This window comes from Propithecus coquereli, unplaced genomic scaffold, assembly GCF_000956105.1.
Source record: "Propithecus coquereli isolate 6110/MARCELLA unplaced genomic scaffold, Pcoq_1.0 Scaffold69, whole genome shotgun sequence".
NCBI lineage: Eukaryota > Metazoa > Chordata > Mammalia > Primates > Indriidae > Propithecus > Propithecus coquereli.
The window spans coordinates 5,843,224-5,870,096 of record NW_012152951.1 but is presented as its reverse complement, the minus strand read 5'-3'; the positions used below and the strand labels follow the sequence as shown (position 1 = coordinate 5,870,096).

At 36.8% G+C, this 26,873-nt stretch overlaps 1 protein-coding gene across 2 annotated transcripts; it reads left to right on the top strand.

The window, feature by feature from the left end:
- On the top strand, positions 1–26,873 carry SEC61A2 (Sec61 alpha 2 subunit (S. cerevisiae)). 2 transcript variants are annotated; one of them, XM_012660929.1, is made up of 12 exons: positions 1–134; positions 2,236–2,303; positions 3,404–3,469; positions 9,833–9,911; positions 13,220–13,351; positions 13,478–13,587; positions 18,656–18,809; positions 19,797–19,957; positions 20,247–20,444; positions 22,379–22,570; positions 23,321–23,397; positions 25,753–26,873. In XM_012660929.1, the coding sequence occupies exons 1-12, from the start codon at positions 128–130 to the stop codon at positions 25,937–25,939; spliced, it is 1,431 nt and encodes a 476-aa protein (XP_012516383.1). In that variant the 5' UTR covers positions 1–127; the 3' UTR covers positions 25,940–26,873. The 2 variants fall into 2 exon arrangements, with proteins under 2 accessions (XP_012516383.1, XP_012516384.1); XM_012660930.1 differs by lacking the exon at positions 3,404–3,469.

Sequence of the window (26,873 nt, the reverse complement as noted above, 5' to 3'; positions counted from 1 at the left end):
GCGGGGCGGAGCCTGCGCGGAGCCGGTCAGAGCGTGTTGGGAGCCGGCGCCGAGGCCAGAGTCGCGGGAGCAGAGCGAAGGCAGCGCCGAGGCCGCCGCGCCCCGCCGGGTCTCCTCAGCCGCCGCCATGGGCAGTGAGTAGCGGCGGCTGGAGCGGGGCTCTGGCCGGGGGCGCGGGCCCCTCCTGGGCTGTCGCCGGTGGGGCCGGCACCCGCTGGGGGTCGCCCAGCCCGCGGGCCGGGGATGCGCGGGCCGCGCTGGGCCGCTGCGGAGGGTGCGGGCCGGGGGGCCTCCGCCAAGGCCCCTGCTGGCGGTGGCTTGCGCGGCCTTGCCGGGGCGGCCGCGGGGACCGGGACCCGGAGGCCCGGGGTTTGCGCTCGAGAGGGGTCGAGGGGCGAGGATGGTGCGGGGAGGACGCTGGTTTTGGGGGCGGGGAGTTACAGCACCGGGCTGAACCTGGACGACTTTTAATTTCTCAGGAGCTTAGGAATTTCATATTTTTATTCCCCACTCACCCTTCTTTGGCATGTTGCGTTGAATAAGGCTTCCTAACTCGTTTAACTTAAAAAAAAAAAAAAAGCGATGCGTTGCATGTGGTTTAGGGGAGGAAAGGAGTGCAGTTGGTAGCACAGCATTTTCCGTAAAATGTTCATTCCGGTAATTCTGTAGCGTTTACTGAAAACTGTGTGAGGTTGTGTAAGCCTCAGAGACAAGGCCTTGCGTTATGGGGATCCTTTGAGGGCCCTCCGCCAAACACTCAACCCCGCATCCTGCATTCGCGTAGATACTTACATAGCTGTTCAGATGTTTGTTCGATGAATAGATAACTGCATACCTAAGCAGTGCACCCATTGGCCAACTAGTGGACATTTAGGGGAAATTAGAAAGGAAATAGAAGAGACCCCAAGCCTAGAATTTACAGTATAATGGGTAAAACTCTGTAACAGAAGGATAGACAAATGGCAGGCAGAATCATTGCTTGAACACGAATATCCCAATACAGATGACCATAAAATGTCAAGAAATCTGAAAGAGTGCCTTGGATTGAGGTGGGAAGGAAAAGCGATAAAGAGGTTCTAGGAAGTTCCTGATGTGATTGATATTTTGTTTTGCATCAGAGAGAAATACTTTCATAATTCAGATTTATTTTTCAGGTAATCCAAAATGGTACTTGGGGTAACAAACATCTGCTCATGACAGTTACTGAATTCTGTCAAACATCATTGACTGCCATCATTTTGATAGGCTTTAGAAAGATAGTATAGTCAACTTGCGGCTAACTGTGGAAATGTAATTACTCATGTCAACTTTAAAACAGTTTTAGGATGTTAGTGTACAGAATCCAGTGTCTGTAGGGGAAGAAGATCCTAACTAACAGGTAGATGTGGCTTGTTGTGATTTTGCACATTATAGACTCTGGGAAAGGACTGAAGCTTTAGGGATTCTCATCTTTACCTTCCAGTTCTTTGGCAGGACTTCACTTAAGCCGTGCCAGAAGACAGTGTCTATCCTTAAGGAACCTTGGTTTATCTTACTTTTACATACTGTAAGAGTAGTCTGGGAAAACAGTACTTCCTCATGAAATGTAATTCTCTAGGCTGATTATTGCACATAAGCAAGTACTTTGATACTATATGGGAAAGCAACCGAGCGATGCAATGTGGCCTAATGAAGTAGAGATTGTGTACTTTAAAAAGTTAACCACAGGCGGTGATTCCATGATCTTTCTCGTGTACATATTTTGGCATCTTTCAGTTGTTTAAGTCAGTTTCACAGGGTAAGTCCATTTTTCTGTTGTAATTTCCTTAGCGGAGAAGGCATCGTCCTTTATTCCTCTCTGATATCTCTATTTTGTATGGTGCATTGTCTTGTGGGTACCATAATAGATTGCATTTGCTCTTTTTTTTTTTTTTTTTACATAGTGATGCTCTTTGAGTAATTCCTTTTCTGTGTGTATAAAATGATTGGATACAGGTGTGAGCAAGGACGTTCATGGTAAAAGGATACTTGGATTACTTTGCTTCTGCTGACTAACCTTCAAAGTGTTTGGATTCTTTTGTCCCTTGAATTCTGTCTCTTACCTTACATATATATCATGTGAAATGGAGAGCATTATGATTACTTAATTTTGGAGCTGGGGATGGGGTGAATTGCTGTTAAAAGTGAGAGAACATTTGTATTTGATTCTATAAAAAGATACTTCTTTTTTTTAATTTTATAATAGGGGCATTGCAGTCAAATTTTTAGAAGTTATCAAACCTTTTTGCGCAGTTCTACCAGAAATTCAGAAACCCGAAAGGAAAGTAAGTATAATATTTTAATAATATAGAGGGTACTTAAATGACTTATCCTGTTAAACCAGCAAGATTGATTTACATTCCCCAGCTCTTTTCTGGTAGTTGGGAAAACCTGCTAATCCTTGCAGGAGGCACAAAGTGAATAAAATTAGTGTAGACCTGTTTAAGTCCATATCAGTTATCTCATGCTTTCAAAAATGACTATTCTTTAAGTTGTAACATTTCCAAACCAAGTGTTTCTTTGGCCTGTGTGTTAATTAAGATATAATATTCTCCTGTCTATAGTGATCTTTTATAATTTTTGTAGTGTAGGGTGTGTATTGCACTTGCTAATGATGTGATCTGGTAGACTGTGAATGGTCCAGTCTGCAGGGTAGGTTTTGATGAGTTCAGCTATTTTATGTAAATGAATTGCAATTGTGTGAATATATATCCCTCATTTTTTGATTCATTCATTGGGGGGAAAATGACAGGAATGTATTCAGAAGATATTGTAACTGGATCAAATTATTCTTCCATCATCGTGCACTTTTGGAATTAAGGTACTTAAATTCCGGAAATATTGTTAATCCCGAACTGGCCAGTTCCCAGGCATTCTTCTTTTGTGCTTTCAGTTTCTTATGAAACTAAGAGGAATAGGGACATAGAAAGAGATAGGTTACATTTAAAATTTTACTATTTCGTATTTTTTATTGCTTTGAGATTGTAAAAATAGTTATTCCATTTACATTTAAGGCATCCCAGGAAACTCTAGCTTTTCAGAGTCTATAAAATACTCATATAACATTATTACAGGCAGGCCTAGCTTAGCACAGTAAAATGTTAATTGCTTTGCCTCCTTTTTAGTTTCATTTAACATGGTAAAATGCAGATGAGAACTGCCTGTATTTAAATTACCTTTTTTAATGAACAGTAAAGAAACTCATGTTCGACAAGTTCAGCTGTTTCCTTTAGCTGCTACTAACTAGGGTAAAAAGGACATTTTAAGAGTAAATAATAGGAGCATGTCATGATGGGGAATGTCACTTATGCTTTGATGTGGATTTGTGCTTTAAGTTTGCTATTTCTTGGTTTTGATTGATCATTCTTTATGTTTTGTTGTACAGATCCAGTTTAGAGAGAAGGTATTATGGACTGCTATAACTCTCTTCATTTTCTTAGTGTGTTGTCAGGTACGTAACCATATTATTAAATAAATATCTATACTGTTCTAAAGTCTTGATTGGTTAGATTTTGAGAAACTTATTTTAGTGAAAATAATACATCTGAAATATGGTGAGCATTGTTATCTTTTTTAATCTGAGTTAGTTTGATAGTGAAAATAGTTACCTTGTTCTGTTTCTTTCTTTTGGTTCTTCAGTGGGTTCAAACATTTTTTTTTTATCTGTTTTCAATTAATGGTCTTTACCCATTTTTTTCTTGAGATACTGTTTTTTTTCTTATTTAGGACAGCTTTTTATATATAAAAGTAACTTTGACATATATATTACAAACATTTTTCCAATTTTCCCTTTATCATGTTGTGAATAGCATTATTAATTTAAATATCCCCAAAACACAAATTTTTAGAATCTTAGGGACTTACTATATTTAAAAATTAGTAAAATTCAATGAAACTTTTAAATACAATTTTGCATTTCACCAAGGGATGAGGTAAAAAAAAAATTGGCAGACCGATTAAGTTCATAAAGTGAGAAGAAAATGTATCTATGTCTCAGGGTTGTTGTAAGGATTTACTAAGATAATTTAGGGAAAGGTTTTTGCGGATTTTGAAAAGCTGTTGAAATACATATAAGGAACTTTTAAAAAAATGTATGAAGAAGTAGTAGAACAGTTTAGGTCCATAATCTGGAGAAAAGCTAAATACATTTTCTTTTTGAAGGGTGAAATGATCAGACTGTTAAAGTACTTTTACTACTGTGCTTAGTTTAAATTTGTTTTAGATGGTTAGGGAGAGAGAAGTTTTAAAAATAGAGAAAAGTACAAAGAAAAAAAGAACAATCATCCATATTCCTGCCTTCTACTTGTAGCATCTTAGAAATTGCCCCCTAAAAAAAAAATCAATTTTTGTGGAGATACAATATATATACAGTAAAGTACATCTACTTTTAAGCATATATTTTGAAGAGCTTTGATAAATGTGTACACCCAAGTAACTACTGCTTGAGTGGATATAGAACATTTCTGTCACACCCCTAAAGTTCCCTAAAACCTTTCTCCGTCACTCCCCACTTAACCCTCAGTGCCAGGCAACCACTGATCTGTATTCTGTTACTATAATTTGATTTGTCTTTTCTAGAGTTTCATATAAATAGAATCATACAGTATTATTCTTTAGTGTCTGATTTCATCATCATCTTTTTGAGATTTAGCCATATTGGTATATCAGTAATTCATTTTTTTATTGGTGAATAGTACTCTGCTATGTAAATTTATCACAATTTATTCATCCACTCACTTGTTGGACATTTGGATTTTTTACACATCTTGGCTATAACAAAGTTACTATGTACATTTGTGTACAAGTCTTTCTATGGACATTTGTTTTTGTTTCTCTTGGGTAAATACCTAGAAGTAGAATTGTTGGGTTGTATAGTAAATACATGTTCAGCTTTATAAGAAATTGTGAACTCTTTTCCAAGTGGTTGCCCCATTTTATATTACCACAGCCATGTATTGGAGTTCCAGTTGTTTAGCATCCTTGTCTACTTTTGGTACTGTTGATCATTTTAATAATGGCCATTCTAATGGATATGCTTTTAATTTTCATTTCCCTGATAAATGATATTGAGCACCTTTTCATGTGCCTGTTGGATATTTGTTTATCTTGCGTAAAGTGTCTTTTAAAATCTTGTGCCTATTTAAAAAAATTGATCATTGTCTCATTATTGAATTATAGGCTTTTTAAAATATTTTCTGGATACAAGTCCTTTGTCAGATACACGTATTGTAAGTTCTCCCACTCTGTGGCTTGCCTTTTCATCTTAATGTATTTCGAAGGACAGAAGTTAAAAATTTTTTTCCTTCCCTTCCTTCCCTTCCTTCCTTTCCTTCCCTTCCTTCCCTTCTTTCCTTTCCTTCCTTTCCTTCCCTTCTTTCCTTTCTTTTCTTTCTTTCATCTTGCTATTTTGCCTGGGCTGGCCTCACACTCCTGGGCTCAAGTGATCTTCCTGTCTCAGCCTCCCAAGTAGCTAGGACTACAAGCATGTGCCATCGTACTGGCAGAAGTTTTAAATTTTGATGGAGTGTGTTTTATCTTTTTTTTCCATAGTGGCCCATGGATTTTGTTTGCTAAGAAATTTTTGCATATTCTCAGGTCATGAAGATTTTTCTCTTGTGTTCTTCCAAACATTTTATAACTTTAGCTTGTCTGTTTTGGTCTGTGATCATTCCAGTTAATTTTTGTGTATGGCATGAGGTAAGGTTTGAGGTTCATTTCTTTCTGTATAGGTATCCAGTTATTCCAGCACCATTTGTTGAAAAAAATTCCCCGTTGAGTTACCTTGGCATCTGTGTTGAAAATCAGTTAGCCATATAAGCATGAGTCTGTTCTGTCTTCTGTGCCATAAATCTATGTATGTGTCCATCATTAGGATAAACCACTTTCTAGTAAGTCTTGTAGTCAGATTGTAAAAGTCCTCCAACTTTGTTCTTTTTCAAAATTGTTTTGGCTGTTATAGGTCCTTCATGTTTCCATATACGTTTTAAATTCAGCGTGTCAGTTTCTACAGGAAAGCCTGCTGGGATTATTATTTGTATTGCTATGAATTTATAGGTCAATATAAGAGAATTACCATCTTGACAATATCGAATCTTCTAATCCAGGAGTCATTGAACTTTTTCTGTAAATGTCCATATAGTGAATATTTTAGACTTTGTAGCTATAATCGAAAAACCCAATGAGAGAAAACATAAAGAATGACATTTCTTACTAGAAAAGAATGACATTTTTTTTTTACTGTTTCATGCAATAAATTAATTTATGCATTTTAGGTTACTTTATTTTTTCTCTATAATATGTTTATATACTTGCCAAACTGTTTCCTTTTGTCTTTCTTATGCTTAGGCAACTCTGCCCAGTGTGGGTGGTTTCTTGATTCTCTTCCCAGTGAATCTCAAGCAGGTTCCAGCCAGTTTTCTGTAGGGAGTGGTAGGAGGTGAGATACACTGAGATAAGTGCTGGGCATGCTGCCTGGCTCTGCTGTTTCTCTCTCTCCTTAGATTTTTGTGAACTGTCTTCAGAGGGTTCTCACCGCCTGACTGAGGAGGGCTGTCTTCTGTTCTAGGCTCCAGATCATTCCCCGGTTGCCAGTTCAGTGTGGCTCATTACACTTCACTTCCGTCTGGGAGGGTCAGCCCACTGCTCACTTCTCTTTCCTCCATTTCTTCCTAGCTGCTGTTTCTACTCCCTCAGAGGAGGGAGAAAGATAAGGCTACCTGTACAGTTCACTTTTCTCCAGATTTCAAATGTGGTGGGTGTTCTGAGGATCCACTGTCGATGGTGGTGGTCTCTTTTCTCCCAGATGGTTTAGTGTTTTCACCCATGACCAGCCGTGCTTCAAGTTTACAACCCTTTTCTTGTTTGGCTGCTTTACAGATTTTTTATTCTTTTCCCGTAGCTTTTTTTCATTCTCGTTAGTTTTTACTATTTTGCGTGTTTATCAAGATGTTTTTATTATATGTCAGAGAAGGAGAATTCTGTAATGTAATTGCAACTTGCCATCTTAATCCAGAATTATCTTGTTTGGTTTTCAGTTCCTACTGCCTTTGGAAATCCCTGGTGCTAATTTTCTATTTCTCTGATCAGTTCAGGTTTCCATTAGAGCCTGGGTTGCTTTGTTTCTCTGAGTATTATACTGTGTTTTGTCAAATTTATGAAAAGAAAAACTTTAGACAAAATAAACTTAAGAGAGTTTATTGAAACTTTAAAGGATTCATGAATCTGACAGATCTCAGTACCAGAAGAGGTTCAGAGAGCTCCAGGGGAGAGGGCAGCAAACTTTTATAGGCTGAATGTGCAAGTAAAGAAATTCCTTTAAAAAAAAAAAAAAAGAAAGAAAGAAAGAAAGAAATTACTTGATTGGCTACACCAGATGTTCGTCTTATTTGGGGAGGGCGCTATATAACCAGTTGGCTGGTTGGCTGCCTGTGAGTGGCTGAAGCTTGATTCAGAATTAATCAGGCACAAGAAACACCTCTAAGTTCAGTTTGGGTTTCTTTCATTTCGCGTATGAAACAACCACAGGCTAATGGCCTTTTGCTTATATTTCTTTTTGTTTGTTTGTTTCAATGACTGTAGATAGAATGGCTGGAAATGCTTATATTTCTTTAACAAGTTTAAACCAATTATCATATGTAATGCAAAGTTTGGAACTGTGACAGATGCACAGAAAACAGCTCCTGTTGCTGCCCAACTGTTGTAAATGATCCTGTAGCTTTGGGATTTACTAAGAGAAACAAAATTAGAAATCTTTTTTTTTCTTAGAGATAGGGTCTCTCTGTGTTGCCCAGGCTGGAGCACAGTGGCTAATCATAGGCACACGATCATAGCACACTGCAGCCTTGAACTCTCGGGCTCAAGTGATCCTCCTACCCAGCCTCCTGAGTAGCTGAGACTACAGGCATGCACCACTGGGCCCAGCTTTCGAAACCAATTTTAATAATCCTACTGACTACAGGGAAGAAGCGTATACCATTATTTAGGGGAGGTTGGCCAACTTTTTCTTATTCAGTTTGCCACAAAACAGGTAAGCATAGGGGTAATGGCTGTCTCTATTCAGGAAGGTAGTTGGACCAATTGACCTCTTTCCCACTTAGGGGATTTTGATATGGACTGTCCTGTAGTGTTAATTGTTTTTTTAGACAATAACTTCCTTATTCCTCATCTCTCACTTTAACTGAAGGGTGTCTACAACTGCAGGGTAGACATAAAATATCCGTGCTTCGTGCTTCACCAGTTTTGTTACCCAGGTAATAAATTCACACTTTTAAAGAGGTTTAACTTACGAGCTGGGCATGCTTGCATGCGCCTGTAGTCCCATTTGAGCCCAGGTGTTTGAGGTTGTAGTGAGCTGTGATCTTGCCACTGCACTCCAGCCTGGGTGACAGAGTGAGACCCCCCCTCTTAAAAAAAAAAAAAAAAAAGAAAGAGGTTTAGGTTGACCACATGAGTTGTTAAAGTGCTGGCAATAAAACAGCAGCTCAAAGTACTGTTTAAAAAAACAAAAAAAGTTGCTGGCAGCATCCTACTTTTGAAACTTTTTTTAAAAAATCAGTTGCATATGGAGAAGGTTTTTGGAATTGGTAATATATTTTTCTTTGTGTCTGATCCCCACATGGTTGAGGAAGGGGTAAGACCAAGTGTGGTATCCTAAACATGGCTCATATAATGGAAAGCAGTCTGAAATTAAGGTGGTTTTTTTTCTGACCAAAAATTAATATTTGCTCATTGTAGAAAATTTCATGAATTCTGAAAAGAAGAAAGAAGAAAAAGTCAACCATAATCTGACCACCTGGAAACAATCACTAGGATTAAAAAAATTATTTACTCCCAGTTTTATTTACTATACATACTTTTATAGTGATGAACTTTATTTATACAATTTTTTGCCTTTGTTTTTATACCAGGGTTTCTCAATAGTGGCACCATTGAATTTTAGGTGGGAAGAATTCCTTTTCATGGGGGACTGTCCTGTGCATTGTAGGATGTTCAGTAGCATCCCTGGCCTCTACCCACTTGATGTCAGTAGCAACCCCCCCCCTTTAAGTTCTGACAACCAAAAATGTCTCCAATACATTGCCAAATGTCTTTTGGGGGACAAAATCACTCCGAGTTGAGAACCACTGTTTTATCCTTAATATTATAAGCACTTCCTCATATTGTTATAAATTTTATAAGCATAATTTTTAGTGGCTGTATAATATTTCATTGTGTGTATCATATTCAGTCTTACGTCCAGCAGTGTCACCTTGGCTGTCTTTAGTACCCATAGCTTTGCAAACTTATTTGATGAATAAGCAGGTATCATCTTATAATCTACTGATGGGGTATTTTTTAAATTATGGTAAAAAACATAAAATTTACCATCATAATCCTTTTTAGGTGCATAGTTTAGTAGTATTAGGTATATTCACATTGTTGTATAATAGCGCTCCATTCTGATAGGAGTATCTACTAGTGGAATGCATGAAGTAATGATTTCTATTGTTTTATTTTTATTAAAGAACTTTATCTTTAAGGTATACTTGTTTTTGTTATAGAACACAAGAAATAGTTTTTTAAAAAAGTGTTAAGCTGGGTGCATGCCAGTAGTCCCAGCTACTTGGGAGGCTGAGGCAGGAGGATCAATTGAGCCCAGGAGTTTGAGGCTGCAGTGAGCTATGATGACACCTGTGAATAGCCACTTCACTCCAGCGTGGGCAGTATAGCAAGACCCCATCTCTTAAAGTATTGCCAGTATTAAGTGAATGTCTTATAAATTAAGTGCAAACTTTATATAATGCATTTTTGTAAAATATTTTATATAATATTTTAGATACCACTATTTGGAATCATGTCATCAGATTCTGCAGATCCTTTCTACTGGATGAGAGTTATTCTTGCATCCAACAGAGGTATGTACTTCTTTTCTTTTTGCCTCCATACCACTTCTGACACCAAATAGATGTAAAAATGTGGATTAGCAATTCTTTTTCTCAAGGGAGGGGGAGGATATGAAAAAAAGGCCATTGCCTAGGAGAAGAGCCCAACATATAAATAATGACAATACCATGTGTTTATCGTAGTAATAGACAGAAATCTATCCTTCGGTTCTCATGGACTAAAAATCCCCGTTCTGCAGAGTCAGAGAGGAGATGGTGCCCAAACAGCGTTTGAATTGGAGCCCAGTATGTGGACCAGAGAGAGAGGGAAGCCTGAGCTAAGGCAGACAGCATAAGGAACTTAACAGTTGTGGTCTGGGAAATTGTGGGCAGGGCATGCTGGTGAGTGAGGCTGAAGCAGTAGGTGGGGCTGGATCAGGAGGTTTCTCGCATTTAAGAAATAGTGCTTGAGGCAAGTGTGGAGGCACATGCCTGTAGTCCTAGCTACTGGGGAGGCTGAGGCAGGAGGATCGTGGGCCAGGAGTTTGAGACCAGGCTGGGCAACATAGTGACAACCCGTCTCAAAAAAAAAAAAAAAGAGGAAGGGAGCAGTGCTTGCCTATTTTTTAGAAACACTTTAAATAGCTGGCAGGTATTTTTTGTATTTTTTTTTTCTTTAGATGATAAAAGAGACTGTAGAAAGAGTGTATTTTAAGTGTGATAGGAAAGTTCTGTAGGACCTTACGGACCTCTCGTTGTACATTTAGTTTACTCCAATTTCATATCATTATAAACAATGCTACAGTGGAGACTATCACATGCTTCTGTAATTTTTTAAAAGAATGAATTCCCAGAAGTTGACTTTGGTCACAAGATACGTACACTTAATTTTTTCTATTTTTTAATTTAAAACAATTAAAAAAATTTTTTTTCTGCCCCATACGATCTGGTCTGCAGGAATACACTTAAAGTTTTGATAGATAAAGCTAAATTATCTTCCAAAAGAGTTGTGTTATTTCACACTTTCAGTAACAATATATGACAATGACCATTTCTCTTCCAACAGTGGATATTGTTAGTGTTTTAGTCTTTGTCAATCAGGTGAAAATTGACACCTTTTATTTAATTTATATTTCTTTATATATTGGTGAACTTGAACATCCTTTTTTATATATGTATATTATATATATATTTTTTTCTACCTCTGCTCCAAAAACATATATATATATTTTATTTCAATAGATTTGAGGATACATGTTGAATCCTGTTACACGTATATGTTGTATACACATGGTGAGGTCTGGGCTTTTAGTGTAGCCATCAGCCACATAGTGTACATTGTACCTTACAGGTAATTTTTCATCCCTCACCCCCTCGCACCCCCTCCTTGTGAGTCTCCATTGTCCCTTATAGCAGTGGTTCCCAACCTTTTTGGTACCAGGGACCATTTTCATGGAAGACAATTTTTCCACGGACCCAGAAAGGGGGGCATGGTTTCGGGATGATTCAAGCACATTATATTTATTGTGCACTTTATTTCTATTATTATTACATAGTAATATATAATGAAATAATTATACAGCTCACCATAGGTTTGGGACCCCTGCACTGTAGCACTCTGTGTGCCCTTGTATAGCCATAGTTTAGCTCCCACTTATAAGAGAGAACATGTGGCCTTTATTTTTCTGTGCCTGAGTTATTTCACTTAGGATAATGGTTTCCTGTTGTATCCAAGTTGCTGCAAAAGATATTATTTCATTATTTCTTATTGCTGGGCAGTGCTCCATGGTGTGTGTGTATATATACATACCATGTTTTCTTTATCCACTCATCAGATGGGCACTTAGGTTGATTTCATGTCTTTGTGATTGTGAATTGTGCTCTGACAAACATGAGTGCATCATTTTACGTTGTTATTGAATAACTGTATTTCTTCTATGACTGGACTTTTTATTAGTGTGTTAAATTTTTTTGTTATAAATAATAGAAAATTACTGACTAATTTAAACACAGATGACATTTATTGGGAGGATGTGGGTTATTTTTTAAAATCCAAAGAGGAGCTAGGCTTCAGGCAGAAGGAGAACCAGCATAGCTCTCAGGCCTCAGCAGCAGGGATTTCTGAGCCTCTTCTTTGTGATTCAGCCCCAACAACTACCAGATTCTTTATTTCTCAGTTTAAAGTTTCAAATTACCAGGATTTACACCAGGCTTGATCAGCTTTGGTTAGAGTTCCAGGGTTACACAGTACAGATTTTGGTGCTGGGGGTCTGCTCCTGTATTGTTGGCATTTTCCTGAGAAAGCATCCTTGGGAACAGACACACGTCATATCTGCTATTCCTTTTTAAAATTGATTTGTTCACTTTTTAATTGATTTGTAAGAGCTCTTCGCATATTAGAGGTATGAACTCTTGGTCATTTGTGATTCAGTAGTTTTCTTTTAACTGTTATGCTGTCTTTTGCCACATGGAAGTTTCATAGTCCCAAGTAATCACATCTCCCAACCTTTTCTCCTTTTCTTTGTGACTTCTAGGTTTTTTATCCTGCTTAGAACATGTCACTTTTTTCCTAATAGGCTACTCACCCATATTTTCTTCTAGTGCTGTTGTTGTTTATCCTTTCATGTCTAAATTTTCCTATACATTCAGCATTTATTTTGATATAATTTGTGAGGTAAGAAATCTAGGTTTAATTTTCCAGAGTTGGCCAACTATTTGCCAAGGTCCATGTATTCTTTTCGCCATTGGCTTAAAGTGCCATGTTTATCAGAGTTTCGTTGAAGCCTGATTGGATCGATTTCTAAATTAGATCTATTTGGCAGGAATAAATTTTGGTGATTTGACTTAAGAAAAAAAACTACCTGTGTAAGGGCTTCCTTTAACAATAAAAATGTTTTCATCTTTCACTATTGCAAAACTCTATGAGAAGATGTCAAGAATCCCCTAAGGTAGAATATCATCTCATGTTAAGGGAACCTTTTTAGCGTTTATAAAAAGCCAGGCTTCACGGGAGTGATGTGGCAGTGACCCACGAAGGCGTCCCCGTGTCCATGCGGGTCAGTTGGTTCTGCATCTTCTCTTATGCAGTTGATGTACATGGTTTTCTTATTTCTCACTATAATTTACATTTTCGTAGTACTTATAGTACTTTTTAATTCAATGCATTCTTGCAGGATTATGCTAATAAGAACTTTTTTTAGCAATTAATGTTTAAGGAATGAAAATTTGCTTGTAAACAGTTAAGCATGTGTTTCAAAAGGTAATTTGGGACTGGGATGCTTCTAAATTAATCCATATTGTGTACAGTAAAAATTGTTTACTTCTTTCCCCTTCTTTTATAGGAACTTTAATGGAATTGGGTATCTCCCCAATTGTCACATCTGGTTTGATTATGCAGTTGTTAGCTGGAGCCAAAATCATTGAAGTTGGAGATACACCCAAAGATAGAGCTTTATTCAATGGAGCCCAGAAACGTGAGCATTAATACAATTAAAGAGCTTTTTCCAAATTTGAGAATGTTGTGGTAAAGATGTTTTTTATGGTCTTTTTTCATCTTTGGTTGTAAGCATGTACTCCTCTTCCCCCCCAATTTTTGTCAGTATTTGGTATGATCATTACCATTGGGCAAGCCATTGTGTATGTCATGACGGGGATGTACGGGGACCCTGCGGAAATGGGTGCTGGGATCTGTCTCCTTATCATTATTCAGGTAAGAAATCCTGTGTTTTCTTTTCTTTTTTTTTTTTTCTTTTTAGGATCATTTATTAGATGCCTTCTCATTTCTCTGTTTCTAACCCATAACTTCCTTTAGAGCAATGGTTTCAAAAGCAACAACAAATTAAAACCAGACAACATTCTCCTAACCATGTATCAGCCAACCAACAAAAAACCAAACTCAGCCTCCGTAGAAGAACTTCCGTCAGCATGATCAAATCCAGTATTATCCTTTGACTTAAATCAGGAGCTATTAATAACATAGGAGTAATTAAAATTTCTTGCACAACTGCCACTGCTTGCTCCTACTTTAGTATCTTATCTTTTACCAGATCAGAAATCTCTGAACTAAAGAGGAAAAATGTGGTACAGAAGGAAATTAGAAGGTTTGAGGTTTGGCCACTTATTAAGCACACAGTAATGCTTGAATGTCATCCGGGGATCTACTTAGTATACGGTTGTCAAGGGGTGTGATGAGAGTTTTGCACCACCGGCAGTGAATGATGCCTGATTAAGGGTGGTGGTGGTTGTAGAAATCGTGAAAGCACTTGGTCTCCGTGGAGTTTCTTTCCATCCTGCAGCTGAGAGGCCTGTGGTATGGAGTGTCTTGCCCCTGGCTGCTGAAATCCTGTTTTCATATGCTGATAACAAAACAATTTGATCCCTTTTTTCCTTTCTAACAATTCTTTAGGTGATTGTTACGTTCATTTTCTTACTCTTGAATTATTTTATTTGATTACTGCATTTTGATTACTGAAGTGATATGTATAAATTGTGTGGATGTAAAAAATTAAAATTTATTAATAGCCTCATAGCTACACAATATAAAGAATTACAGATCAGCTGTATTTCATCAGTTCTAAGATGCACACATTTTTCACATTTTGATGTCTCTGGTATCAGGACGTTTTCTTTCAGTTAATAGTCCCTTGCACTTGGTGTCAGCTGGGTGGCAGTCATGGCAGCTGTCATTGCCTGTGCACATGTGTCAGCTTGGTCGTGGCTGTTCATGTCACCATTACATCAGTTGGTTATATGCATTGTTGATATAACAGGTGTTTGAGTTTAGCTGCTCTCTAAAAAAAAAATCCATTGTGATTTGTTATTGAAACGAAGATCATTGTGTATACGGAAATGCACAGAAACAGCAAGCTAGATGATAAATATCTTTGTCTAAGTTAAAATATCTTTTGTTATGAGTAGAAAATTAAGTCTTTGTAATAAGGTAGTGTGTCATAGGTTAATTGGTAGTGTTCTTTTCTTTCTTAGTGGTACACAAAATAATGGTGTTTTAAATAATAATGTCTTAGAGTCAGTGAAATACTATACATGTACACATAAATACGTTCCACAGATTTTTTTAAATGGATGCTTCAGAATGGAATTTTTAAAGGCCAACATAATTATATTAAGTATCTTAAAGCATGTAGAGTTTAGAAGATATTTCTCTATTGTACGGTCCTTAAAAATCATTTAGACAAATTATGCAAGAATAGATTGTGCTTAAGTTATATAATATTTATTGTGTTTTGAAAAGGCATTTGCTTAAGTTAATAAACAGTGAACATCTGGAGTCCTGGTTTTCTTGGAAATGCTTCTTCTTGTCGCCTCTATGAAATTAGAATTCGTTTAGGGATTTTTTTCTAATGGTTCAAAAGATCAAGTTCAGAAAAATATTTTTAAATAACCCCAAATACTTGTTTATTAATATATGTATTAAGAAATATGACTATCTCAGACACGGTTGACCATTCTTTTTTTCTTATAAGAAAGCTTATATAGGAAGCAAATTATAAGATTGTTTAATGAGCATGATTCATAACAAGGATAGTTGTTAGATTGTTCAAGCATTTCTCATCATCATTAACAACAGGGATGGCTTTTCTAATGAGATGGAACCACTTTGTCATTTGACCAGAGCAGGAATTTTTAATGGATTGTCAGGGTCTTTGGTGGCTTTCTGAGCCCCATGTGTTCCTATTTGGTATACGATACATTTCCTTAAAGAATAGTTGTCTTGATTTCTCCATTTACCAATCACTTGATTGGCAAATTTATAACCCTTGGGATTTACAGGAAGAAGAGGAACAGTGGATGGGGAGAGAAATTCCTTTGGAGACTGACTTTAGTATCTTTCATTGCTTAGGATCTCTTCATAGGCTTTGGAGATTGTTGAGAGTACTAATAGGACAATTGCTGCCTTATGTTTTGTTTCTTTATGGCATTTCCTTTATGTAACCCATAGTTTAGAATGACCCTGGCTTATTTTATTTTATTTTGTTTTATTTATTTTTTGAGACAGGGTCTTGTTCTGTTACCTGGGCTAAAATGCAATGGCATCATCATAGCTCACTGCAACCTCAGACTCCTGGGCTCAAGTGAACTTCCTCCGTCAGCCTCCCAAGTAGCTGGGACTACAGGTGCACACCACAATGCCCAGCTAATTTTTTCATTTTTTGTAGAGATGGGGTCTTGCTATGTTACCCAGGCTGGTCTTGAACTCCTGGCCTCAAGCCAGCCTCTGGCCTTGGCCTTCCAGAGTACTGGGATTTTACTGTACCCAGCCTGCCCCGATTTTTAAAAGACATTCAGAACTGGCTTTTAGCACTTAGAACATTATGTATTGGTAAAATTTCTCTAGTATCTTAGTAAGGATATAGTTAGATTCCTAAAAAACCTCAGCTGAGTAATTCTTGGTTAGTTAGATAAAGGATTGACTTCTTACAGAGTGAGTTATGGATTTAAATTGATAAAAAATGAAGGTAAGCTATTTTGATGTTTATTTTCAGTATTCAGAAATCCAGAAATAATTAGACTCCAAGAATGGAACAAGTGAAGTGGATATTGTTTACATAAATTCTGGCATACAAATATTTGTGTTGTGGTTAATTCTTCTAGTGTTAATGTATAAAGAAATGTATCATGTTTGATCATAGGTGGTTAGTGACCCATTTGTATCTTTTCAAGATATTGCTAACATTGAAAATATGTGGATACACTGAAGAGCTATGATTGGATCAGTGTGTTTTCAACTAAAAACAGGTTTTGAAAACTGTTTGCATGCAATTACGGAAAGTATTTCTCACTTTATTTGTTCTTGTTTCAACTAGTGAGTTTTGAAATCTAAATAGCAAGTCTTCATTAAATTTTTAAAAAACTAATAGAAAATATCATTGTGCATGGCGTGTAATAAAGGTAAGTCTGTTTTGTCAAACTAAGTTGTGTATATGTGCGTTTCCAGGGTTGAAATATAAAGTGGTATTTTTATACCTGCTCCTGAGATTCATATATGTTGTATATGTTGTACATTCCACGTGAACATGCAGTTAGTATTCTGTTCTGTCACTGTGCCAGTCGCTGAGATGCTGCTGTAACTTCCTGGTTTCTCATCCCTTTTCAGGGGCATGCATGATATTTACTGTCTGTTTTATTCCTTGAATTATATTTAATAGAAACCATTTCTCATTTCTCTTTAATTCCTTTCTTCCATTGGAAAAGCATAAGCGTTTAGTTTTCACAGAATATTCATGAGCCGTCTACGGCCATACCACCCCTGAACGCACCTGATCTCGTCTGATGTTAGAAGCTAAGCAGGGTCGGGCCTGATTAGTACTTGGATGGGAGAATATACATGAGCCACTCTGTAGTCCAAAGGACACTGGTCTGAATGGGGGTCTGGAGAATAACAGTTGTTTCAGAGTTGCTGTGTGACTTTGGACAGGTCATTTATCAGAAGCCCATGATAATGCTTTTTGACTGGTGGGTAGTTCATGGACAGCTATTCCCTGCGTGATGATGGGTTTCTGTATTATGATTGGGAGCATTTATTTACTCATTACATAACTGTGGCCAAATAAAATCTAGTAGTAAGTCCTAACTTCTCTCTTATTTTGTCAAAATGTCAAACTTGGTTTTCACACAGTAAAGGATTAGCATGATGTCTCTTGGAAATTTTCAGAATGAACCCTTTTTCCAGTCTATGGGAAGTCAAAATAAAAGACTACAAATAGACAAGTTAGGCTCTGTACAAACTTTGAAATGGCAGTTAAGGAAAAAAACGACATTGTGTAAGGTAAGCGTGCTTAAAATGGTATAAGGCAGTCAGTTCTATCACTCTTCCCACCGGTGGAACTGGGTGAAGTAAATAACGAGGGCGGGCTCCCTCCCAGCTGGGAGGAGTTGAAGTGACTTCCTCGCTTCTGGGAGAGGGTGATTTAAAGTGGGGACATGTGCGAGGTTGGGGGGGCATAGAAGCATGTTTTCTTCCCCTTAATTAGGTTATTCAAGTGCAGGGAAGAAGTCATATGGCTGAGGAGGTCACTGGCAAGGCTGGGATTGTTTTTAATAGATGCGTACTTTTTCCAAGAAAAAGAAAGTTAAGCATTTTCAGTATCACATAAATTAAAGTTAGTATGTTGTCACTTTTTTAAAAAATTACGAACTTAAGAACTTGGTGAACTCTTAACTGTCTTCAGATTTACATTCAGTCTTTGTTGCTATATGTATAAAATGTATTTTTTACATTGTTATTTGTGTGCATATTTGTACTCTACTTTTGACTTTATATTATATAATACACAAAATATTATAATATTTTTTTAAAAGTATCAACATAGCCCTCAGTCTTATCTTTTGGTGGCATTGTACAATTCCAATCTTATTATTATACCATAATTCATTTGGCCTTTTAGTCCCTTGCAGGTATTTGGGATGTTTTCAATTTCTTGCCGTCATAAATTCTATAACTGTGATCGTTTTTGTTTCAGTGTGCTTTTCAAGTAGGCTTTATTTAAACATTATAAGGGAAACTACTCAGATGATATACATATACTTTAGAATGTCTGCTTTATAATGTAACAATCTTTCCAATCCTGTGATTTTCTGAATTGGCTTCTGACGAAACTAAAGCAGGTGAAAAGATGCAGATAGTCATAATAGTGATATTGCAACCCTTAGGTCTTAATATTAAGAATGCCCATACTTTGGAAATAGCCAGTGGTGTTCATCTCCCCCTTTCTCGAGTTTGTTCTTGCTTCTGCTTACTTGCATTTCTTTCCCCACAGTTGTTTGTTGCTGGTTTGATTGTGCTGCTGTTAGATGAGCTGCTACAGAAGGGTTACGGCTTGGGGTCTGGTATTTCCCTCTTTATTGCCACCAACATCTGTGAGACCATTGTCTGGAAGGCCTTTAGTCCCACTACCATTAACACTGGCAGAGGTACATCGCACAGTGACTGTAACTGCACGAGTTTTGCTGGGTGTGTGCTGAGAACAAATCCATCATGTAGCAGTACATGCCTAGAGCCACTCTGGTTTGCTCTCCTTGGGGATAACAAATGCTAATTGTTCAAAACTTAACAAGCAGAGATTTGTGGAGTATGCAATACTGCTTCAGAAAAAATAGTATCTAAATTTTAGCCTCTGCTCATTGAAAATTTCAGTGGTTGCAAACAGATTTTGAACATTTTGTTTGTTAACCTTGCTTAAGCCATTGCTGAAGAAGTCATTTATTTGACCGATTTCAGCATTCCTAGGGGGATAAAAAGGTAGTGGATTAAGATTTTTCAAATGAAAAAACTGTCGTTCATTGTATCTGCAGGGAACACTAATACTTCTATTGTTTTAATTGGCTTTGTAATAGCAGTAAAGTTTTGAAATAGTTCACTCTGTCTTTCCCCTACCCGTCTCTACTACTATCAGGTGCAATGCTATTCTAAGTAGTTAGTATCTAAACTCTGATCCCAGCCTCAAGAAAATAGTAATGATAGTTCATTAATGTTCTTGGAACAATAAACTTAAAGGCAAGCTTGATAGAGTAACATATATCTTTTGATTCTGACACCTTTATTCTGCTTTGCTGCTGCTTTTTTAATTTTCCTAAAAATACTCTCTTCCTTTCCCCAAAGTAAAGGAGAGGCAAATTTTATGAATGACATACTCGCTTTGGTAAATTTTACTTTGTCTGTTTTCATCAAGAATAGTCTCTTGAGAAAACTTTAGATTTATGCTCAAAAGAGATAGATTTGCCTCAGCCATCTGAATATTTGTAGAACCTGCTCACATGGCTATATCATAAAGCAAACATTGGTGAATTCTTTTGACTTACATTTTGTGCTGTATACTGGAGTTTCGAGGTTATTTGTTTTGACCTTTGGGACGACTTTGGATGATGAATCTACAGTTCATTTCTGTCTTGATTTCTCAGGTACCGAATTTGAGGGGGCAGTCATAGCTCTGTTTCATCTGTTGGCCACCAGGACAGACAAAGTCCGAGCTTTACGGGAGGCTTTTTATCGGCAGAACTTGCCCAATCTCATGAACCTCATTGCTACAGTTTTTGTGTTTGCTGTTGTCATATATTTTCAGGTAAGTGTAATCTTTTTGCTGAGTAAGTGAGATGTTTTCATTTCGCTCTTAGAAGAACACCATTTGAAATGTTAGTGTCTAATAAGTTAGAGTTTTAATATTTATTTATATTTCATTAGAGTAAAATATTGGTGGTTATGAAATATAAAAGGATTTTAAAGTCTCTGTACTTTAAAAGGGACACAATTTTTGTTAGCATTGTCTTTTCATACTCCCTCCTGTGACTTGTTTTGCCTCTCTGGTCTATATTCTTTTCTTGATGTTCCTCACTCTTAGTTTTGTTTTTTAGGGATTTCGTGTTGACTTGCCCATTAAGTCGGCCCGCTATCGAGGACAGTACAGCAGCTATCCCATCAAGCTCTTCTACACCTCAAACATTCCCATTATTCTCCAGTCTGCCTTAGTTTCAAACCTGTATGTTATTTCCCAGATGCTGTCTGTTCGATTTAGTGGCAACTTTTTAGTAAATTTACTGGGACAGTGGGCCGTGAGTATTGTGTTTCTTTATATTAAGTATTTAAAATCTATTTTAATTTGCATTTCATGGTTGTATTATTAACCAAATGAGACAGACACTGGAGCAGTTGCTATCTAACATTTTCAGATTCACTGATCTATAGAAAAGTTTATTATTCATCTGGAAGAACTGGTAAGTTGTATAACTAAGATTGGCCAAGTATTTTTTTTATTTTACTGACTAGGAAGCATTTCCACGTCTCACTTGAATGACCTTTTAGGCTAAAATCACATTTGCTTTCTTAAAAGTAATTTCTTGTATCGTTATCTTATTCTAGTATTGTCTGTAATGTTTTTTAAAGATGCTATTTACTGATAATATATGGGATGCTGGAATCATCCTTTCCTTTCTCCTCCCAGACTGCCCCCTGGTTTTTCATGATCTGAACAGCAGTAAACTAGCTTGTGATTAACCGGGCTGGAGATAGGCGTGTAATTAACTAGATGGAAGAGAGAGAAGTGTTTCCAGAAATAGAGTCTTATAAATTTTGACTTCCTTTTATAGACCCCCCCTTTATCATAATTTTTAAAGCAAACCAGCCATGTTACTGAAGTGTGAGTTATTATTACTATTATTATTATTAGGATTGAATTTTGATTGGTTTAAGTTCTGTCACCTATCAAAGGGGCATTTTTCCCTCTTAAAATTAAAGAATTTAAAAGACTATTGTCCTTTATTCTTTGCATAGTGTGTAATTCTAGAATTTGCATTTCACCAAAGAATAGTATTGTTTTGTACAGTCATTATTATTGAAATACAGTGCTTATTTTCTCTTATTTGTCTTAATTAATATGATGTCTTTTACATTGTAAATTATAGCTACTTATATCTTTCTGCTTTTATGGAAGGTCAGTTTTTAAAAAATTTAAAGTTTAACAGAATAAGACAGTAACTCTTGAATGTTAGTTGAAGGAAATAGGATTCCCTTTATCTATAGTACTCCTTTTCCATTCATTTAACAGAAATTTGATTAGCTATTATATCCTGGCATAAGTAGGAGAGAGGGCTAAAGGGGAGAATAAGAAAGATGCTGTCCCTTCCCTCATTAGCTAATAGGCCAAGAATAATTATTACTACGATGATAATTTCATAGTAACGAATGCATTGAGTAGTTGGTTCTGTACAGATTGTGCTGTGATCTTGAGTAATGTTACTTTTAATGAGAGAATTACTGGGAAATTGAATTTATCTATAAATAGTGCTTTTGATCTGGGATTAGTGATTCTAGAGGCACAGTAATGGAACTATTTGGAAATCATAACTTCAGGAACCAGATATTTAAATCATTACAACTAAAAATACAGCTTTTCCACCCCCGTACCACCTATAACTTTATATTTAATGTGAGCAAATACATACTGTTCCCATGTCTACTACTATAAAAATTCTTATGTGTATGGATAAAAATCCAGTTATTATAAGTATTTATTAAAAAACTATTCCTTATAATAATTCACAAACCATATAAGGTTTAGGCAGTGAATTAAATCTTTTGTCAATATTTTAATTGATTGCATTATTAATCTTTTCATATGGAAGAATTATGCATAAGGATCTTAATATGTTGGATACTCATAGGTCAGAAAATTTCAGATTTTAAATATAATCATTAATTATAAATGTAATTCATATTGCTATTAATATTTTCAGGAAGAGGGAATTTTTTTGTACATTATAATTTTTTTCACACTTCTGATAATATATTCACAATGTCTTGTACATAATAGATGCTTACTATATAATTTTGAAGAAGTGAAGATATTAGATATAAAAGTAAATTCCTAAGCTATATAGAATCATTAGCTGTAACGATTTGAACTTAAAACACTGTTACCATTTTTGAGGTTTAAAAGTCTGCTTGACCAGTTAGATTGACTATGTGTCCTTTCACTCTTGTTCTCTAGGATGTCAGTGGGGGAGGACCTGCTCGTTCTTACCCAGTTGGAGGCCTGTGTTACTACCTTTCTCCTCCTGAGTCCATGGGTGCCATATTCGAGGATCCCGTCCATGTAGTTGTTTATATCATCTTCATGTTGGGATCATGTGCATTCTTTTCTAAGACATGGATAGAGGTGTCTGGTTCCTCAGCCAAAGATGTAAGCATTTGGTTTATTTGAAAATAAACGCCAGGCATGGTGGTTCACACCTGTAATCCCAGCACTTTGAAGGCCAAGGTGGGAGGATCACTTGAGGCCAGGAGTTTAAGACCAGCCTGGCATCATAGAGACCTGGTTTCTACCAAAAAAAAAAAAAATTAGCCAGGCATGGTGGCGTGTGCCTGTAGTACCAGCTACTTGGGAGCCTGTGGCAAGAGGATCTCTAGAGCCCAGGAATTTGAGGTGACAAATGAGCTGTGATGGGGCTATTGCACTCCAGCCTAGGTGTCAGGGCAAGACCCTGTCTCTAAGAAAAAAGAAAAAGAAGAAAAAACTTTTTTTTAGAAAAATACATAATTTTTAAGTGTCAAAATAGAACTGATATGCTCTTATGTAATTTAAACTTTCATTCATACATTCTTAATGAGACGGTGTCACCCGATGGGACTAAAAATTGGTTCCTGGAAGGTAAAAAATCCTTAGATACTACAGTGGTTTGGGACTCTCCCAGACTCAACCCTACTGAACAAAGTATTATTTGTTAGTATTATAATAAAATGTTGAGAAACATTGGTTTAATATGGTTGATATGTAGTCTAGCCTCAGGTTTAATGGGAATGATACAATGCCAACTTCAAGGTTCTCGTATTTGACTTGTTAGTGTGTGGAAAGCACTTCACATGGAACTCCGCAGATAGTAAACAGTGAGATGTTAGAGTTTGATTTTTAAAGTTGTTTTTCTCTTGGCAGGTAGCTAAACAGCTTAAAGAACAGCAAATGGTAATGAGGGGTCACAGAGACACCTCTATGGTTCATGAGCTTAATAGGTAAGGCCATTCTCTTTAGTCCTTTATAGAACGATGTTTGTGTTTCAGTCTACCTTTCTTTTATTGCTAAATGTTTTTCCTTATTTGCTCAAATTCATATTTAAAGCAGTTTTCTTTTCACACAGAAAAAACTGGAACTTAACACAAAACTTGTTTTCCACATCAAAATTGACACCTAAATTATTTTAATTGAAATTGTGTTCCCTGCTTGCTCTTCCCAGTGTTAAAATGTTGATTAGTGGTTCTCAGTATTCACTGACCACATGTAAAATCCCCAGGGAGTTTTTATCCCACCTCCAGGAATTGTGATTTATTTGGTCTGGGGTGGGTCCCAGGCATCAGGATTTTTTTTTTTTTTGGTAACAGCTTTATTGAGATGTAATTCACATACCGTGTAATTCACTCACTTGGGAAGTGTATAGTTTTTTGGGTTGTTTTTTTTTTTTTTTTCATATATTCAGACTTGTGCGATCATCACAATCTAACTTTAAACACATTTTTATCACCCAGAAAGAAACGTCGTATTCCTAGTAATTCCTTGTTCCTACCCACCCTTCCAGCCCCAGCAATCACTCCTCACTTTCTATCTCTATGGATTTGCCTATTCTGGACATTTCATATAAATGGAATCATATGTGGTCTTTTTTAATGGCTTCTTTCACTTTCCATAATGTTTTTAACAGCCCCTCAGGGTTATAGTGTGTATCAGGACTTTATTCCTTTTTATTCATGAATGATACTTGTATGGCTTGGCCAGGTGCGGTGGCTCACACCTGTAATCCTAGCACTCTGGGAGGCCAAGGCAGGAGGGTCGCTTGAGCTCAGGAGTTTGAGACCAGCCTGAGCAAGAGTGAGACCCCGTCTCTACCAAAAAGAAAATGGAAACAAAAGAAAAAAATTTGTATGGCTTTATTCATTAGTTGATAAAATTTGTGTTGTTTCTACCTTTTGACTATTATGGATAATGCTGTTACGAACGTACTTGTACAAATTTAATGTGGATGGGTTTTCATTTCTTGAGTAGAATTGTTGAGTCATGTGGTAATTCTGCGTTCAACAGTTTGAAGAACTGCCCAACTATTTCCAGAGTGGCTGCACTGTTCTACATTTGTGCCAGTAACATGAGTGTTCCCACTGCTGCACACCCTTACCAGCACTAGTTCTTGCTTTTTGATTTTAGCCATCCTAGTGCATGTGAAGTAGTATTCCATTGTGCTTTTGATTTGCTTTTCCCTGATGACTAATTTGAACATCTTTTCATGTGATTATTAGCCATTTATATCTTCTTTGGAGAAATGTGTATTCAGATAATTTCCTCATTTTTAATTGGGTTGTCTTTTTGTTAATGAGTTTTAAGAGTTGGGTTTTTTTCCTATTGGAAATTTTCTCTCGTCAGATAGATGATTTGCAAGTATTTTCTTCTATCCTGTGGTTGTCTTTTTACTTTCTTGAAGATGTCCTTTGATGCACAAATTTTTAATTTTGATGAACTCCAATTTTATTTTCTCTTTGGTGGTTTTGTGCTGCTTTTGGTGTTATATCTAAGAAAGCATTGCCAGACCCAAAGTCACCAAGATTTTTTCTTCTTTCTCCTAGGAGTTTTCGGCTCTTACATTTAGGTCTGTGAGCCACTTTGAGTTCATTTTTGTGTTTGGTGTGATAGAGGTCCAGGTTCCTTCTTCTGCATGTGGATATCCAGTTGTCTGGCACCATTCTTTAGGGGCACTAGTATTTTTATTTAAACTTTTTGTTCACTTAGAACATAGATTGCAGAGAGTAGTATAATGGACCTCCAGTTTCAGTTACCATCATTCCACCATTCTTTTTTCCTCTACCATCTCCCCTTTTGTTCTTCCTGGAGTATTTTAAATAAAATCCCATTTTTAACAGTTTTTCAGGTGATTCTAATTTATAGCCAAGGTTGAACTACTGTTGAAGAGGATCATCAAAATCTTGTCACATAAATTTCTTGATACTTAGAAAGCGTTTTGAAATTTACTTTTCATTCTACAAGAGTGAACTAAAGGTTACTTACTCATTTAAAACCATTTTAGTACTTAAATCTCATTCTAGGATTCTGATCTTCTGCCCCAAGATCAGGTATTGCCTTTCTTGGCTATTTCTGGTTGCTTGAAATTAGGGCGTCAAAATCATGCCTTGATTGCAGAGTTCTCATTAATGTCGTCTGTTCCATACAGTCTGTCAGTACTGCAGACTGTTCCCCCCCTGACTAGTTCAGTTACGTTTCTCTAGACAGAACCGTTGCCGGGAAAGCTTTGATGTATTATTGTTTCTAACTGCTGTACCTTTTCATGTCTTCCTCCACTGGTTAACTCAGGGTGTTTTGTCTTCTAGGTACATCCCCACAGCAGCTGCATTTGGTGGTTTGTGCATTGGCGCCCTGTCGGTGTTAGCCGACTTCCTCGGGGCCATCGGATCTGGCACTGGAATTCTGCTTGCAGTTACTATTATTTATCAGTATTTCGAAATATTTGTTAAGGAACAGGCTGAGGTTGGCGGGATGGGCGCTTTGTTTTTCTAAACGTTCAAATATTTCTTTCTGTGCGTGTGAAAGGGAAATATTTTGACACTTTTTTTCAAATAATGCTGGTGGTTCCCCTTTTTTTCCCCCCTCACAGTTTGTCTTCAAGTGCTGACTGTCCCGCTTCTGAAATGGGCACCGAGCTAAGCCTGTGTGCAGCATTAGTACCAGCTGCCTTAAAACTAAAGTTTACATTATTCATTAAAAAATGTACATCTAGTGTTGCCTGTAATGCTGGAAACCAGTGCATCTACCTTGCTGTGTTCAGTCATGACAGTGAGATGGTGACATGGGTTAGTTTTGCACACAACATTCAAAACACTTAATATTCCCCCTACTTGTTTAAAAATAAATGTAGTTCAAATTGCCACTTTCCAGTATTTTTGAGCTTATTTAATGAGTTCTGGAACATTTATATCTAATCTATATTTTAGATAATTACTTTTTATACTTTTTTAACTCATAGTATCCCCACACTCCCTTCTTTTTATTTGTCCCTTTTCAAAGCAGCCACTTAGCCCAGATGGGCAAAATCATGCATCAAGTTATTTCTGTCACTGGAAACAACTGCTTCAAATTCTTCTTCCTGTTTTTCATTCCTCCTTTCTTCCCAGTGACAGCATAATCAGTGCTGTTGGACTGTATTGCTATGCCTTCGAAAACTCCAGCCAGTCACTTGAGAATACTCTTTCAACACATTGTGCCCCAATTCTTTTCTTTTCTTTTCTTTTTTTTTTTTTAAATCTGTAAAGCAAAGATCTAATTCTCAAGCAATGTCTGTAGTTCAGTGGGGGTGAACAATGAGTAATTCATGCTAGGAATTTGTGTATGTTGTTGTACTTATAGCAGCAACATGAGTGTAACCAGTAGACAATAAACTTTTATTTAATAAAACTGTTTCAGTTGTGTTGGAAAAATAAAGAAATCTGATATT